General features: G+C 48.5%; 4 protein-coding genes across 4 annotated transcripts; 1 reads left to right on the top strand and 3 right to left on the bottom strand.

Moving 5' to 3' along the window:
* Nucleotides 1-28: 28 nt before the first annotated feature.
* On the bottom strand, nucleotides 29-4935 carry C8R40DRAFT_661824 (uncharacterized protein). The gene is made up of 5 exons (XM_046235807.1): nucleotides 3162-4935; nucleotides 2659-3111; nucleotides 2126-2601; nucleotides 1349-2076; nucleotides 29-1290 (listed from the first exon to the last, which is right to left on the bottom strand). The coding sequence occupies exons 1-5, from the start codon at nucleotides 4649-4651 to the stop codon at nucleotides 316-318; spliced, it is 4122 nt and encodes a 1373-aa protein (XP_046081321.1). The 5' UTR covers nucleotides 4652-4935; the 3' UTR covers nucleotides 29-315.
* Nucleotides 4936-5564: 629 nt separating this feature from the next.
* C8R40DRAFT_661839 (uncharacterized protein) lies at nucleotides 5565-6973 on the bottom strand. Its single transcript, XM_046235808.1, has one exon. The coding sequence runs from the start codon at nucleotides 6754-6756 to the stop codon at nucleotides 5653-5655; it is 1104 nt and encodes a 367-aa protein (XP_046081320.1). The 5' UTR covers nucleotides 6757-6973; the 3' UTR covers nucleotides 5565-5652.
* Nucleotides 6974-7981: 1008 nt separating this feature from the next.
* C8R40DRAFT_1268220 (uncharacterized protein) lies at nucleotides 7982-9124 on the bottom strand (the record flags this gene model as incomplete). The annotated part of the gene is made up of 5 exons (XM_046233991.1): nucleotides 7982-8423; nucleotides 8478-8566; nucleotides 8687-8822; nucleotides 8885-8901; nucleotides 8934-9124. The coding sequence occupies 5 exons, from the start codon at nucleotides 9122-9124 to the stop codon at nucleotides 8107-8109; spliced, it is 750 nt and encodes a 249-aa protein (XP_046081319.1). The 3' UTR covers nucleotides 7982-8106.
* Nucleotides 9125-11833: 2709 nt separating this feature from the next.
* C8R40DRAFT_661725 (uncharacterized protein) lies at nucleotides 11834-13240 on the top strand. Its single transcript, XM_046235806.1, has one exon. The coding sequence runs from the start codon at nucleotides 12200-12202 to the stop codon at nucleotides 13115-13117; it is 918 nt and encodes a 305-aa protein (XP_046081318.1). The 5' UTR covers nucleotides 11834-12199; the 3' UTR covers nucleotides 13118-13240.
* Nucleotides 13241-16053: the final 2813 nt, after the last annotated feature.

Raw genomic sequence — 16053 nt, 5'->3', positions numbered from 1 at the left:
GGAAGGTATGATTCTCACCTCGTTCACTGATGGGAATTACTTTATCTGAGTTGCAATGGGCGCCTAATTTCCAAAAGAAGTAAATAGGCGCTCAATTCACGGACCAAGTATCCACCGGAATTAGTGTATATAGTAGTCCACAGCTGCCCTCCAGTTCTCTCTAGCTATACCCCAGTTCTCCCTAGCTGTACCCTAGCTGTCCCCCAGCTGTACCCTAGCTGTCCCCCAGCTGTACCCTAGCTGTACCCTAGCTGTCCCCTAGCTGTCCCCTATAATTTGCCCCCTAGTCTGTCCCCTAGAAGTCTCTAATAACCCCTAAGAATCTCGGACATCCCTCGCCTCCTTCAAAGTAGAAAGAAAGAGAATACCCCTGTCGCCTTCCGTCATCTTTCTCGTTTCATTGCTCAGGAGCTCCCTAATCTTCTCCAGGTACCCCTCCTGTTCAATCTTCTCCACGGAGTATTTGAGATTCGGCCGTCCACTGTAACGGCGAATTTCGTCCACAAGCGCGACGTCGGAGATCTCCATTGCTTCAAGAATAGCAGGCATAGATCGAGGCATTAAAGACCCGGATAGGAAAGTTATGGGGATAGAGGCACGAACGAGATTGGGAAAACGTTTGAAACAGGCCCGGAAGTCAGAATCAGTCACAATCTTGTGAGCTTCATCGATGAAAATACGTTTGAGCCGCTCACGAGTTGCATCACAAGTAAGCCAGTGATGGAATTCATCGGTTCCTGCCTTGTGAGCAGAAACCAGGACAAGCTGAGCTGTGTGCTCATCGTAAGAATCTTCCTGCCAAACTCCCCCGTTAATACCTGTTTCGAGGAGTCTGCGTCTCAAATCTTGAGTCAGAGCGATAAGAGGGCTGACAACAACGAATAGGTGGTGAGGAAATAAGAATGGAGCGCCGAGGAACGCGAGACTCTTCCCTCCGCCAGTCTCAATAATTCCAAATACATGTAATGAACTCCCAACGCTATTGACAAGCTCGGCTTGCTCGGCGCTGGTAAATCCCTTGGAAGGGTTGTACCTGCGTCGAAGAACAGCTTTGAGAGCTTCCCTAGCTGATGGATGAACAGCGGCTCGACGAGGATTTCGGTAGGAAGGGGTAACGCGAGTTGTTCGAATTTGTTCAAGGATATGCGTACCCAGATACTCAATCTCGCTGCGGATGAGATGCCGTGTCCTATTTTCAAAGCCGTCAAAGCGTTCTGAGATAGAGGTAAGGAGATCTTGGAATTGGGAGGTTATGAGGGTGTTGGTGGAGTAGGAGTTGGTCATAACGCCCTAGCAAGCGAGAACAGCGAATTAGTAGTGTGATGAGTACGAGAAATGAGCACCGCACCTTGTAAAGTTCCCGATCTGTCTTGTGGTCTAGCAAAGGATGTAGCATACCGATGAACGCCTGCCACTTCAAGCAAACCTGCTGCATGTGCGCAACCGCGTCGGCGGCAAGTCCAGTAGCACTAGTTGTATCTAATCCGTAGCCAGATCGACCCATGTCCAGCGAATGTCCGAAGGACTCATGGGCAGCTACAACGTTCGGATCTTCATCGCTCGGGTCAAAGAAGCTTGTCGAGGTGGAGGATATAAGTAAACAAGACATAAGCTGCCGAAAGTCTTGGAGTTTGAGATCTATACCGAGGTGGATGCCGTTTAAAGAACCAAGAACCTTCGAGAAGTCCTTGCTATCCATAGGCTTTCCTGTAACAACGAAAACTTCGTAGAAGTATCGTTGGCATTGAGACTTCTCCATCCCAATGTAGCAGCCAATAAAGCCAGCAGCCCAAAAGGCAACTCCGAGAACAAGAATGAGAAGTCGGTTCACTTGAAAGGCAGGGGTTCGAGCAATGAGTTTCCCGGCCCCAGTAAGGGATTGCGTTTTCTGATATTCGGTGACAATTGTGAGGAGCCCATTTATGACGAATACGTTTCGAGTGTTGCGGGCGTTGTTGGCATATAATAGTCTCTCGATTTCGGTACCACGGGAACCCCCACCCCAGGTCGTAGATATAAGGTAGTAGAGTTGGCGAACAATTTCGTCCAACTGAGAGAACCACTTAAGGATTGAACCTAAATCGAAATCAGGACCTAAGACAGTAAAGCTAACAGGTAAACCTACCATTCTTGGGCACGGTTTGATTGTCTATTGTGGTAAAAAACCTGGGGTCTTTGGATATGTGGGTGAGTAGGCGTGGACGGAAAATCTCAAACCCATTCTCTGCTTCCTCGAAGAATGAGTAGCGAAAGTCATTCTTGGTCGGACGGTCTCTGAACCACCGGGGCTGTCCTGTCTTATGAGGTACTGAAGCTTCGTCGATGTGTTGCAGTATGTCGTCGAATTTGCAGCCACAAAAGAGAACTTGTATATTTGCCTCAACTTCTACAAGCGTACGTTGTACGCCCTCAACAAAGGAAGAGACGGAGATAGGAAAACCGTCGATGGAAATGACAGTTCGCCCTAGGTTCCAATTGAATCTTGCTAATCCTTGTTGACGAGTGGCCAGTGCTCGAAACAGATTCATATTCTGTCGAAGAGTGGTGAAGAGAACGGAGTGGCCATCTGTGATAAATCTTTGAACGACGGCCTGGTAGGTCCTGATAAATAAGCGTACATGAGTTCTCAGGAGCTCAGAAGTCAGTTAGAACTCTTACAATAACGGATCGCCATTAAAATCCGATAAACGATTCAAGATCTCTTTTAACGCGGTAGCTCTGAAGCACCACTGAGGCTGAGCTATGATGGGCGGGATGACCGAGGCCCGGACAAAGCTCCCAGACTGCTTGAGGTTAACAGCAATAAGGAAACGCGTGAATGGGCACATAAGCTCGTGTCGGATGTATTCATCACTTGGGCGTGACAGGATGTACCAAACGGTTTCATGGAAGGTGTTCTTGAGGTGTGAGATTGAGCAAGTTTCGTCAGCTAGTTCCGTTGCGAGAGTTTTGAGTTGGGCTTCCAAAGAAGGGTGAAGTGGAACGGGAAAGGAGTCGACGGGGAATTGATTCGTCGTAATGAGGAACGCGACGAATTGTGCTGTGCGATATGCATCTTCAATCACAGTTTTGACCTCCTGAGGGCGTCGGAAAGGTTTGTGTTTGAGGTCACTAAGAAGCCATAAGTAGCTGAGCTTGTATAAGAAAAGTTCATAACACACTTTGGGTTACTCGACGCGATGTACCTGCGAACGAGTACTGGGATCTGACTGATACTTTTACTAACCTCCTCATAATATTCTCTAGCCACTGAACGGAGACGTTCGAAGGTTGTGAGTGCATGTGAAGCAGGGGTAGAGATAGTTTTCCTAAGGTCTGTTATGTTAACACCTTCGAGAAGTTCATCCCAGCGGGATTGTGCGAACACGGCGTTTTTTTCGCGTTCATTGGAAGTTACGTTGAAGACTTGGGAGGTTTCGAGTAGGTTGCAGGTGGAGGCAGAGTGCTCAATCGCGAGGAGTGCTAAAGATTTGATTTCGGGGTCTGGAATAATCTCGACGTAACGCAGGTTCTTTCTAAATACGGAGAGGGGTTGACAACAGACTCGGATTGACTGACGGTTACCCACTTCTACGTCTGGGTGTACGTCTGTATGGTGTCTCCGCAGTGACCTGCTCTTCCCGAAAACGGCTCCACTACATCCCTCGTTCAAACACCTATACCCCTGGATGGTTTCGATGCCTTGGATGCGAGGTACTGCTTCGTGTGGGACGGCCTCAGGACGATCAGCTCCGAGGAGCACTAGCATTGAGAGGATGTCGATTTTCTTTGGAAGTCGAAGTTCAAAGGGCAAGTTGAGTCCTTTGTAATGGCGCATCCATTGGTGTTGGCGTATGTGGTCGAATGGTACTGGTTTGTTACACTCAGTACAGATCGAGAGATGGTATACGGGCTCGACGGCGATGTTGAATTTCGCAAGGAGAGAGTGGGCTTGCGGGGGTGTGACAACGGTCAAGGGGAGGTCGACGTCCATGGCCTCTGTCTCGTCCTCTTCATCCACTATTTCCGGAGGGTCATCTTCAGATTCGGAGGCGTCGTTACTGCGCTGATCATCTACGGAGTTTTTGGTTGAACAAAACCTTCCGGGGCTGAATATCATACAGGACGTACCCTCATAAGTGCCACTTGGGCAGGTGAATCCGTCGCTAATCCCTTCGGATCCCACCTCATATTCACCATCTGCCCCTTTTTCGACAACCTCTTCCATCGTTACTTCAGGCGCGTTGAACTCTTCCATCGCGATTTTGTCTGCAGTGAAGGGCGGCGAGGTTGGAGTGTTACTGAGTGTTGAGGGGTCCAAGGTAGACCTAGACGCAGGGGGTCCATCGACTGAGAGTGGCGAATTGGAGAGGGATGAGTCTGCTAAAGGATCCCTCCCCGCAATGTCGTGGTCCGCGTGGGGCGATTCTTCAGGCGGTGGATGTTGAGGGAGCCGAGTAAGGGCCGTCAGCTTCTTGAAGCTGTAGCGAGCATGTAGCTCCGAGCTACATGGACACGGCAGTTTGCCATCTAGTCGACGAAGTACCTTGACTTTGATACCTGGCAGATTCAATATTAGACAGCTGAAGGTAAAATACCAGCCACTATAACGCACCGTTATACCGAAAGTTATGCGCCGTTGAGTGGTATTCCTTCCGATGGCTCTCTGCATTGGATCCAACAAAGGGATAACGGCAGCCCGGTCTAGCGCAAAAGCTAGATGGAAATAAGCTGCTGAGGAATGAAACTTACATATTATATTGCTTACATCTTAGGCATATTACTGGTGGCGAAGTTCCTACGAAACCTTAAGTTCAAATTGTCCTTCAAGTTTAATTATCAGGCAAAGAAATGACTGAGATATGAGAGACTTACCTTGCGGGACTGTGGCGCGTCGACTTGGCGGTGGTTCGAGCGAAACAGTCAAATAAGCGCCCAAAGGTCCGGCACATAATTTCGACTGAATGTTCGCGGACCGTTGAATTGAACAGCGCGCGCGCATTGATTGAATTAACGAATATCTAGCATTGAATATAGGCTATATAGCAGCATTCTCGCTGATTACATTAGTCTTTAATAGCATTATTTGGAAAGATTCTGAGTAGAATAGAAGGATTACTCATTTCAGGTACATGGAGGAAAGGTCAGTCAATGGCATGGGACATGGATGGATTCTGGCAAATCCAAGGGAACATATATGTGCTCTAGGTATATGGACATCATGTAGACTATGAGAGATGTTCATGGCAACAACGGGCCTGAGGATTCTGGACCAGCAAGTTGGTGAAGTGGAATCACTGAACGTGTGGGAAAACCCAGGCGATTGTGAGACTGCCAATGGAGCGACAGACAAATGGTTGATACCTGCATGATCCTGTGTGCTCTGGGGTGCATATTGACCACTGACACTTGATATGATATGCAGCGGATGTGAGGATTCTGGGCTGCAAGTGTTGGGGAAGTGTGGGAAATGACCAGCGAGACTCGCCGTGCCATAGAGAGCCAAGGATGATGACTAATGATGCATGTTAGGGTGGAATCCTATAGAGGAGAAGGTAAGGAAGATATTATCTGCCATCATGGAGTGAATCGGAGGAGCGGATTGAAGGATTCTGGCGAAACAGATTTGAGGTAGTTTTAGGGTGGCCAATGGAGCATTGGCCAGCTCCCATTCTAACAGGTTCCCCAAGCGGTACGACACTTAACACAGGCATTGATACGCGATAACAATTCACGTTGTTCCTTTTGCATGGCTTCAGGCATTTTACTGAATGCACGCATATAGAAAGGGCCCGATGCAGTAGATGCAGGACCGTCAGAAGTAGGTCGTTTGTTTGGATGACCCATAGGCTCGCTGGTTGCAGTGCGTTTATGAGGAGGAGCGTTGTTAGAGCCGCCCGGGAAAGGGAAGTTGCCACGACGGCCAGTACGATCTGCAGCCAACAGTCTACTTTTGAACCGAACCTCCAAATCGCGGCAAGCAGAGATCCATTCTTTATATACAGTTGTTTCGTCAATAACGATTCCTTGTTCGGAAAGAATTGCCGTGAGAGTAGGAGAAATTCCCCGCGCAAGGATAGTAAGCAGTTGAGCAGGGGTGAGGTAGTTCCCAACCCCTTTGAGACGATTGTTACAGCCTTCTACCTGAGAGAGATAATCATCGAAACATCCCACACCCCCAACAGACATTCGGATATCATCACGTCGAGCAGCATGGACTTGAGCGCAATCATGACCACAAAATTTGCGTCGAAGAACATCGAGGAAGGGAAAGGTAGGTGGGCCTGAATCGTTATTAACGTCCTTTACCTCCAAGGCAAGTGCTAGGTGGACAGATTTTTCGGCACGGAACCAATCTCGATGAACACAGGCAGAGAAAGCATCCGCAATTACTTCTCGGACATTATCGATTGTATCCGCGGAACGAGCTTTAGCGAAACGGCGAGCATCTTCATAAAGATCATCGAGATCCTCAGGAGACAGTACAGTGGTAGGCTTTACGCGGGGTCCATATTTTCTGTTGGACAACTCGATATTTCCGGATTCATTTAAACGAGAGGTCATGATGTCTTCCTCAGATGAAGATGGGGACACAGTACGCGGAATGATGATGGGAGGATTGGAAGAATTATTTGTTGAAATGCAAGGAGAACGAGGATGTTCTGAATTTGCAGGGGGATCAGGGGAAGGATCCGGAGTCGAAGTCTTGGCCGCGCTACGTAAACCTTCACGGCGAGGTCGCAATTCAGCCAGTGTAACGAAGCTGTTAGGTAACATGTCAGTGAACTTGGGTGAGATGTTCAAAGGCAACGAAAGGTGGGAAGATGAAAAGATGAATTTGATTATTGATTTCCCAGCGGACTATGGGTGAAATTCAAGATGAAATACGATAAACGAATGATAAAAAACGATAGGCGAGATGAAGGTAATGACCAAAGGTAAGGACCAAAACGATGGCAAGCCAAACGAGAACGATATGCGAGATACGAGGGACGAGATACGAGGGACGAGATACGAAGGACGAAGACGAAATGACGAGACGTAAGAATTCCGGTGGATTTCTTTTCTGTTTGGAGAACCACAATTACGTGTTTAGATGAAAATTATATCTGGGCGTGGTGGTCTATGGACCTCCCGACCCAACAACCAAGCTTGAAACGTAGTAAAAAAAAAGTGGAAACCTGCGTTCGCAGGTAACACTAGACGGGACTCACAGAGAACCAAATACTAGGAATCGGCTATGATTGAGAGAGCGAGGAGAGATGAGAGCTATAATGGATACAGGAGAGTACTCTATAGATGGAAGTCGAGAGAGAGCTATCTAAGAAGGTAATGCTATATATATAGTGTGATGTGTCACGAATGTGACTATATGCATGCCCATAGTAAACCATATGTTTACACGCGCAAGGTAGGAAGTTTGGATTGAAAACAGAGACAGAACCGTGACCCGCCGAATTAACTTTCGCAAGCAAAGCTTCATTGTCCGATACCGCTTTGGTGAAGTCCGTTTCTTTCTCGCACCTTCTTCTGCCTCTTCTTCTCTGCCTCTTGTTCTGCTTCGTCCATCTCCTTCCTCTTCGTTCCTGTGCCTGAAGAAGTCCAATGTGTCGGTGGTTAGAAAGTCCTTCAGTCTCTCGAAGATGGTCTGGTCCTTTCTGACATTCTTGAGGGACTTTGTGTCGATAGTCACAAAAGATGCTATATCTGAGGTATCCTCTGCGGCATTTCCTAGCTGGTATTCGAGACTTTTCTCTCGTCGCTTCTGGTTCTCTTTGTCGATTTTGAATCTCAGTTTTAGTTTTAACCCAGAAGAGGAGAAAGAAGCCGTCACACGGAGTCTCACACAATGCACTACAGACGCCAGTGCGGAAAGCATTTCCTCGGGGAGACAGTTACAAGCTCGGTGTATACCCTGCAGAACCAGCGGCCGGATGGGAACGACATTGTAAAGTTCGCCAGAAAGCAACAACGCTCAAAAAAAAAAAAAAAAAGAGATATCCAATGAATGAAGCCTATACTATGCCGTATTGAATACAAGAATATATGTGGTGAGATGAATATACGCAACTCTACCGCTACGCGCCACTGACCAACGCCAACCTCAACGACACCTCTGCCTGAGCCCTAACCAAAATACGATACCATCAATGTATCCTGTAACCTTCCACTGAACCCACCCATCTCCACAGCACTCCCACCGACGCCTGTATCGCCCTCTGTACTCGCACCTAAGGTATCCATGAGATACCTCCCAATTGCTGCATTACCTCGAGCTTCGCCGGCGAGCACGGCGCGGACGTAGGTAAGCACGCGGTCGATCATAGAGATAATATTCTCAATGGAGGAGGAGAGGGTTTCAAGGGAGGTTGTTGGGGAGGATAAGGTGGAGGAGGGTGAGGTGGAAGGGAGGGAAGAGAGAGTGATTAATGTTAGGAGGTCGACTGCGAGGAGGTCAGATCTGGTAGGGAAATAGAGTTCACGTAGAGCGAACATACCTCCGCTTCGGTCCAAGTCGAATCTAAGTTCGGCGGGGATGGGAACAAACACGCAATTTTCGGGTTTTGTAAAGATGCCCACTGGGGAACTGTATAATAAGGGTAAGTTCTTGGGTTCTTGACTTTGGTGAAGATTGAGCTGTCGTCAGAAAACGATGCGGAATGAGGGAAGTGACGGAATCGCAGAGAATGTAGTAGTGAATACACACCTGATATAGCCTGTAACATCAGCAGGCTGTCCTAGCTCAACACCAGAATCCAACGAAATATGTACAGCTTGATACAGCGCGGTCTCTTGCGAGTAAAAATTTTGTATCAACGCAGGATATTTGGTGAGATGAGACCCTGTCGAATGATTGGAACATGTATTCAGAAGCGTCCAGATATTTAACGAAAAAGATACACACCATCCAACAATAACTTCCTGCGAATCAACCTTCTTATGCAAATTCATACATTAATCGATGATAATTCATATTCACCACAACCTGCTTGCTCGTCTCGCTGTGGAATACAGCGAACGAAGTCCGGATCGCGACGTGCGTTTCCGTGCGCGTGCCGAAGAGAGTCCCGATAACCCGGTCTTGGTCATCTTTGCGTCGGAGGTAGTGGTCGAGGATGGAGAAAAGAACGGGGTAGATGCTCATGCTTGTTGGCATTCGACTACCCGATTGATAGTTGGAGGTGTGGAAGATACGAGGAAGCGCGATGAATGGCGATAGATGGATGGATGAATAATGGCAAATAAATCTGTGATCTTTCCTGATAGAAAACCCAACGTACGGAACATTTTGCGAAAGTGAAGAACTTAGGAGCAGGCGGTTGGATATTGATTGCGGAAGATGGAGGTCCTAAAGGCATTGTTTCCTAATTTGACGTGAATAAAAGGTCCGAGCGTGGATTATGGAGAGACGCAAGGCAAGTTTTGCTTTTGCTTTTATCCAGGCGTTGACTTGTCGTCGTCGTAGTTTGTGACCTTGTTTTTTCGGGCTCGGTCGTTGCCGAAATCTTTTCCACGTGATGACTTTGAGGGAAAAACGGTTGCGGATACGCTCTGCATAATAGCACTGTGAATTCTCGTGTCCTTGTTTTCTTCTCTCTGTCGCTACTCATCGGCATCACTCGTGACCTCGATACATAAGAGTCTTCCAATCGAAACCATTGACGACCTCCTGAGGCGTTTGGACCTGAAGAACTACTTTCTACGATATATTCGGGGACGGCGAATTTTGGGACGTGAGTTTGAAGTGTCCTCAGTATTGTAATGCTAGGAAGAATTCATATCACATAAACATTGGTGATTTCTAAATTTCCCAGATTCGGCTTTGGTCCAATCCCCACTGGTTTTGTCTTGTCCGTTCCATCTTTCAGCGTTCACTTTCTTCCCTTCCCTCGGTCCTTCCATTGTTTTCATTTTACGCTGGCGGTTTCTTACAGCCACCTTCCATTCTCTGCTTCGTTTTCAATACATGGTTACTAATTGATCCATCAAGTAAGTTTGTTCACACCATAGGTTTAAACTAAACGCCGCACGCTCATTTTCGCAACCCCACCTTCGAAATCGGCATACACGACGTACTCACAACATTCAAATCATCCTGCCTTACTTTGCCATATCTCATACCTCTCATAAACGCTCAGGATTCGGAGTCACCTTCCTCGTACGTTTCCATCATCAAGCTGTTTGAAGGAAAGGAGGTTACTTATGCCCTCGACAGAACTATCACACTATCCGACGCCCCACTATTCGGACAAGGACAAGTACCAGTGGCGTTTGGCGTTTCTTGGTACACGTGCGCGCGCGGCGGTCACAGAAAACAGAGTCCCCACGAAGAATTACGACAGAACGAGAAAGGAGGCACCAGGCAAGAAGAGGTTCATTCATAAGATCTCACATACGTGGATAAAACGGATATTGGCTTCGGCCTGACAAGGTACGTTCATCCTGTCTAATCAATTTATGTTCGTGTACTCATAAAATTTCACCGACACCGCCTTTTCTCCTACGAATCGTTGTGATGCCAAATATCAGTCTTTCTCCCAAACCCTCAGATACTTTCAAGACCCTCAGTACTGTCGGTGGCCGAAATATTCTCAACACCCTGCATAATTCCTCCACTTACACCTTATTTGATACCCTCAATACGTTGGCCAATCGTCAATCTCCGATGTCATTCCTTTTCTCCCGATCCAACTCGCATTCCTCTCCTTCCGACACCGACTTTTCCCCGTACCCTCCTTACACTACACATACCCTTTTGACGCTCTTGAATTCGTTGCCAACAGATGAAAGTGGTTCATTCGTTGGTACCGTGCTGCCTTCTCAATCCTCTGACTCACCAAGCTCACACGGAGCAACCGGCAATGCCTATGGCTATCTCTCCTCTTACCCAACCCTTGTACTCGGTCTACCCGACCTCCGTGAGCTGGTGCAGCTGATATCAGAGCACCTTGACGTCGAAACGCCGTTCGTGTTTAGCAATGGCGGTAGTACCGTTTCGCAAGGCGGCGGAGGAGTACCAGTTGCCATCGATCTAGATGCGGGGCGAGTGAAGAGGTTGATAGACAAGTATGTGGAGTATTTAACCTCCAACAGCGGCAGAAACACGAATCTAAGGAAGAGCGGAGACCATATAGCGGGTTTCGACGACGAAGCACGATTCGCTGGTCCTCACGAGCTCGGGATGCTCTTACGCTGGGGACTAGCTCGAGTCGTTCGGATAGAATCTTCTTCACTACCACACTCAACTACTACGCCTCAGAATCCCGCGACTCCTCATAATCGGACTTTTACCCGTGGCCTGATTCCCTATCTTGCATACCTCAACTGGGCAAAGCAAGAACACCTCCTCTCTTATCCACTAACACATTTCTCCGGCCTACTTGATACCCGGACGCGGATTTCCGTCCCTGTCAAAGTAGTAGATGAGTTTGGCGCAGAAGAGACTCTTTGGAGAGATGAGTATAAGGAGGTGATACCAACGGCGTTGAAGGAGACGTTAATAACGTTGTTTGCGTTATTAGCGAAGCTGGTAGCACACTCAGCAAAATCAGGAGCTACGCCTCCAGGGTTAAGTCCGCTTTTTGGACCGTTGTTGTTTGGGTTGGGGGCGCTGCCTGGCGACCTCATCTCACTGTCTCCCTCTTCCGCATCTCCTACTGTCCCCCCGCCTTCAGCTATCCCCTCTTCTTCCACTTCGACCACTCCTGACCCAACGTCTTTTGAGTCAACCTACACCGCTTACCTCCGCTCCGTCCACGCCACCGAGCACTGTCTCCTTTCCTTCATCCGATGGCAAGATACTCCTACCTCCTTAGGTGGAGGTGGATCAGGTGCTGGAGGTATCCCAGGAAGGTTGAAGGAGTGGATTAAGGATTACCCGCGAACACTCTCCGGCCATGCCCGAGTGCTCGCGATCGCCGACCTGTTGGGAAGCGGTGGATTCAGAGATCGAGAACAGCATAGTCTTGGACCGAGAAAGGGAGCACAGACTATACGTTTACTTGCTGTTCGACGTACGGTCCCTGTATACGACAGAGATCTTGTTCGATCCTCTGCGAGATGGGGTTTGCCGACCTATGCTGCAGTAGGAGGAGGCGGGTTATCTAGCAATAGTTTGCCGGGGAATAAGGAATGGGGGAGGGTGTCCCCGCCTGTACAGGTACCACAGGGTAACATTATTAGTAATGGTGGTGGTAGGGACAAAGGAAAAGGAGGGAAAATGCCTGTGAGGTATTCTGACAATTATCGAAAGAAGATGAATATCCCTCCGGGAGTCGAGCCTGGGTCTTCCCCGTATGCTCCTCCGTTATCGTCTCTCTCGTCATCCTCTTCATCCTACTCTTCCTATTCCTCGTATTCCTATGCTTCGACATCAAGTCCTTTGACGAGGTCTACCTCATCAACTTCTACGTATTCCTTCCAGGGCTCCAGTCCTCCTACATCATCGTCTCCTACATCGCCTTCTACCTCCCATCATTCTTCCCAGTCATCCCGATTCAAAACCCTATCAGATGCTCATTGGGGTCAATTCGAGACATCCGGTTTCCTTTCGCCTCCTAGTTCATCCGCGCGAGGCAGCAGAGATATCGAGAGTGCACTCAAATTTGATCTCACTGAAAGTGCACGAAAAGCCCGGACAGCTAAAAGAGGAATCCGAGATTCTGTCGATTGGGGGGATTTCGTGAATGGTGGGTTTGATTTGAGTGAACAAAGGAGGAGTGGGGGTGTGAGTCCGGTGGCACTTTCGTCGTCGACTAACTCCTCGCATTTGAATAACAATGGGTATGGTTACGGTGCAGGAGATGATCCAGATAAGAGCTACGTTGGGGCAGATGGAAGATTAACCGATGTAGGTGAATTCGCATTGGATACGGGCCTTGATGCTGCCTTGCAATTCAACCTGAGTGAATTCGGGATTATCGGGTCAGGTAAAGATAGAGATAAAGACGGGAAGGAAGGGAAGGAAGTGAGAGGGGAAAGAGAGAGAACCATTACTGGTGTCAGTTTGGGGAAGAGGTTGAAAAAGAAGGAAAAGGTATGCTTACATTTTCTTTTTTTTACCTTCTCAAAGTTGACGGCTTGCTCTTTTCTGCCTCTTCTCTCACCCTTTGCCCTTTCTCCTCCCTCTTCCCTGTGACCCTTTGTCATCTTTTCTTTGTGCTCTCTTCCTGCATCACTCCCTATTTCACCTCATTTTTTCACCTCTTTCACAATGAAACGCACGATCACAAAAAAGCCCCTCCCACCATTCACCTATGACTCCACCCCTCTCCTCCTCCCAGGATCTGAGACGCTCATCGAAGCTGCGTTCGTGGATGTTTGGACGGATCTGGTTAGTTGGGGGTTTGGCGAGTTAGGTCTGGGGTCTATTTCTCAACAAGGCTTAGGCTTGTTGGGTGATCTGGTTACAGGGCTGTGGAATTCGTCTTCGATGGCGCAGTAAGTCTTTTCTTCCCTTTGCCCTACTTCCCCTCGTTTCTTTCCCTTTGTTCCCCGACGTTGTCTCCTTTCGCACTCCGCGCATCCCTTTTTCCGTGTTCCTCTCTCTCTGGGTTTTTTCCCTTACTCACTCCTTTCCCAGTGCCAATCCTGACTCAAACACCAAAGCTACAACAACTATGTCTCTCAGTAGATCTGTTAGCCGAGACGACGAGGCAAAGGATGGCGGAGATCGTGCGGATAAGGCCAAGTGGAGGAACGAACTGTTCAAAGAGTGTAATTGGGCTATGGTAAGTTTTTCTCCGGGTGTTTGCAAGGCTTGCGAGCATATCTCTCCCGTATCCACCTGTCATTCCTTTTACGAAACTTTTCATTTCCTTTCATGTTCATCACGACCGATAATTGTCACATTCTTACCGATACTCTTCCTCTCAAACGATATAGGTCGAATTCAAATCCTTACCCTCCTCCCATTCACATTCGTCTCCTTCATCAAACGATAAAGACCCTCGAACATCTACTTCTCTCTTCCTTTTTGAAGAATATGTCCCACGCGAATACCGTGCCCAGCTCGGCCATCAGCTCGTAGGAATACATCCCTCATTCATCCTTAATCCTGTCTATGCTTACTATCCATTCAATGTGCTCAACCTTTCGAGCTCGACTTCCCTTTCGACTTCATCTTCCTTATCTCCGGGGCCGTATTCCCAAGGCTCGATAGCTAGGACCAGATTGGGATCACTCTTCTCGCCCGGTGCGTCGACTTCGACCCTGGGCTTGGGGTTGATGAGCGATTCCGGAAGAGGAAAAAAAGAGAAGAAGGGTAAGGAGGCAAAGACTAAGAAGGATAAAAAAGATAAGAAGGATAAGAAGGACAAGGTCAAGACGGAGAAGGAGAAAGCAGGTCCTGTATCGTTCTTCAGTGGAAGTACACGTACTCTTACTTCATCTACTCCAACACCTCAAGATTCACGAAACGATTCGACGCCTACGCCTACACCTTATCTTCACTCTACAAGCCTTTCTCATCCTTCTCGTTCAGGCAAACAAGTTCAAACTCCAGATGGTTCCCCCTCCACCCCCACAGGCCCAGCCATTCCCCGCCCACCAAAAGATAAATTTGAAGAATTCGATGCAATGTTGGCAGATGGGAATCGTGGGACCAAGGTCATCACATTAAACGGGGCTTTGCATACGCTTTCGCCCGAGGGTGGGCTCGGGAGTGAAGAGGGAGGGGAGGGATATACCGATGTTGAGGATCTCGGAGATGAGCTTCGTCGACATAATACAACAACACATGAGGCAGGGTTCTCTTCAGCTACGGGGTCTGGACATCCTTTACCACCACTGCCGCCGCCCCCAATTTCGCAACCTCTTCCGCAGTCTCTTCCCTCGCAGCTGGAGCCGTCGATGCCCACGTTATCTGCACCTCGACCACAAAATGAGGAACCCTCTCCTATAACCTCAACGCCTATCAAAAATATCTTCCGTCTAGGCCCTCCGTCCGCTGCATTATCTCCGAAACCCTCTTCTGGTACGTCGAAACCGGCTTTGAAACCCAAAGGTCCCAAACCAAAAACCAGCCGGAGGCAGTCGAGGCAGAATCTTGTCCCTGCAGAATACCATACAGTTGAGTTTGAGACAAGGTTGACTGGGCTTGGGTCGGGTGGGGAGAGCGATGTCGATATCGATGTTGACGGGGATAGATTCGGAGAAGGCGGTCGAAGAGGAGGATTAGACGGAGAGTTAGATGGAAGAGGTGATACTCATGGAGAAGGGGTTGTACTCGAGCTGGATGGAACTAGGGGAGACGGTTTTGTCGAAGAAGCTGCTCGGCGTCGACGCGCTGCAAGGCTTGCTGAACGAGACAGGCTACGCTCTGAACGTAGAGGGAAGAGATTCAGTCTTGGATTAGGTGGTGGTCCTAAGGGAGGAGATTTTGACGACGACGAAGCATGGGTAGATATCGTCGTTCCAGGCTATGGCGCTCATCGAGTGTCAGTCGAAGCAAGTAAACGAAATGGAGGCCCGGAGGAAGCTTCGCAAGAAGTAGCTAGGGTGTTAAGTGCCGTTAGAGATGGACAGCCGTATCCTGGTATAGACGACGACGAGAGTATCTTCGAGGGAGTAGATAACTCCGCAACATCTGCTGTCAAAGTGAACTCAGACTCAGATGATGTCGAGGTACAGATGGTCCCGAGGTTTGGGAAGGATAAAGAAACTGGTCATGCGAATGGTCTTAGGATTGGTCATGGTCATGGAGGTCAAGGTCATCACGATGATCAATCATATACCCAGTCTTCCAAACAATCCTTCACCTCCGGCGGCGACCTCGACGCCTCATACACCTCTGAATCCTACAATTTCCCTGACGCAGACGCAGAGGAAGATCCTGAATTCAAACCCCTCACATCGTCTGTCCCTAACCGCCGATTGGGATACTTCGATCTCCATCCTGAAAGGAAGCGGGCGTCACAAGAGATGCTCAGACAAATCACCACAGATGATGACCTGCTCAATGTGCGTCAGCCAGAAGCGATGTCGTCTCGGGATGCGGATATGTTTGCTTCTGGTAGTTTGAATGGGCATAGCGACATCGATGATGATGTTGATGCTGATGATATTGAGGCAGTT

The sequence above is a fragment of the Lentinula edodes genome (genome assembly GCF_021015755.1).
Source record: "Lentinula edodes strain Le(Bin) 0899 ss11 chromosome Unknown C8R40scaffold_47, whole genome shotgun sequence".
In the NCBI taxonomy this organism is placed as follows: domain Eukaryota; kingdom Fungi; phylum Basidiomycota; class Agaricomycetes; order Agaricales; family Omphalotaceae; genus Lentinula; species Lentinula edodes.
Note: the sequence above shows the minus strand (reverse complement) of the source record. Positions and strands in the feature narration are given on the sequence as shown.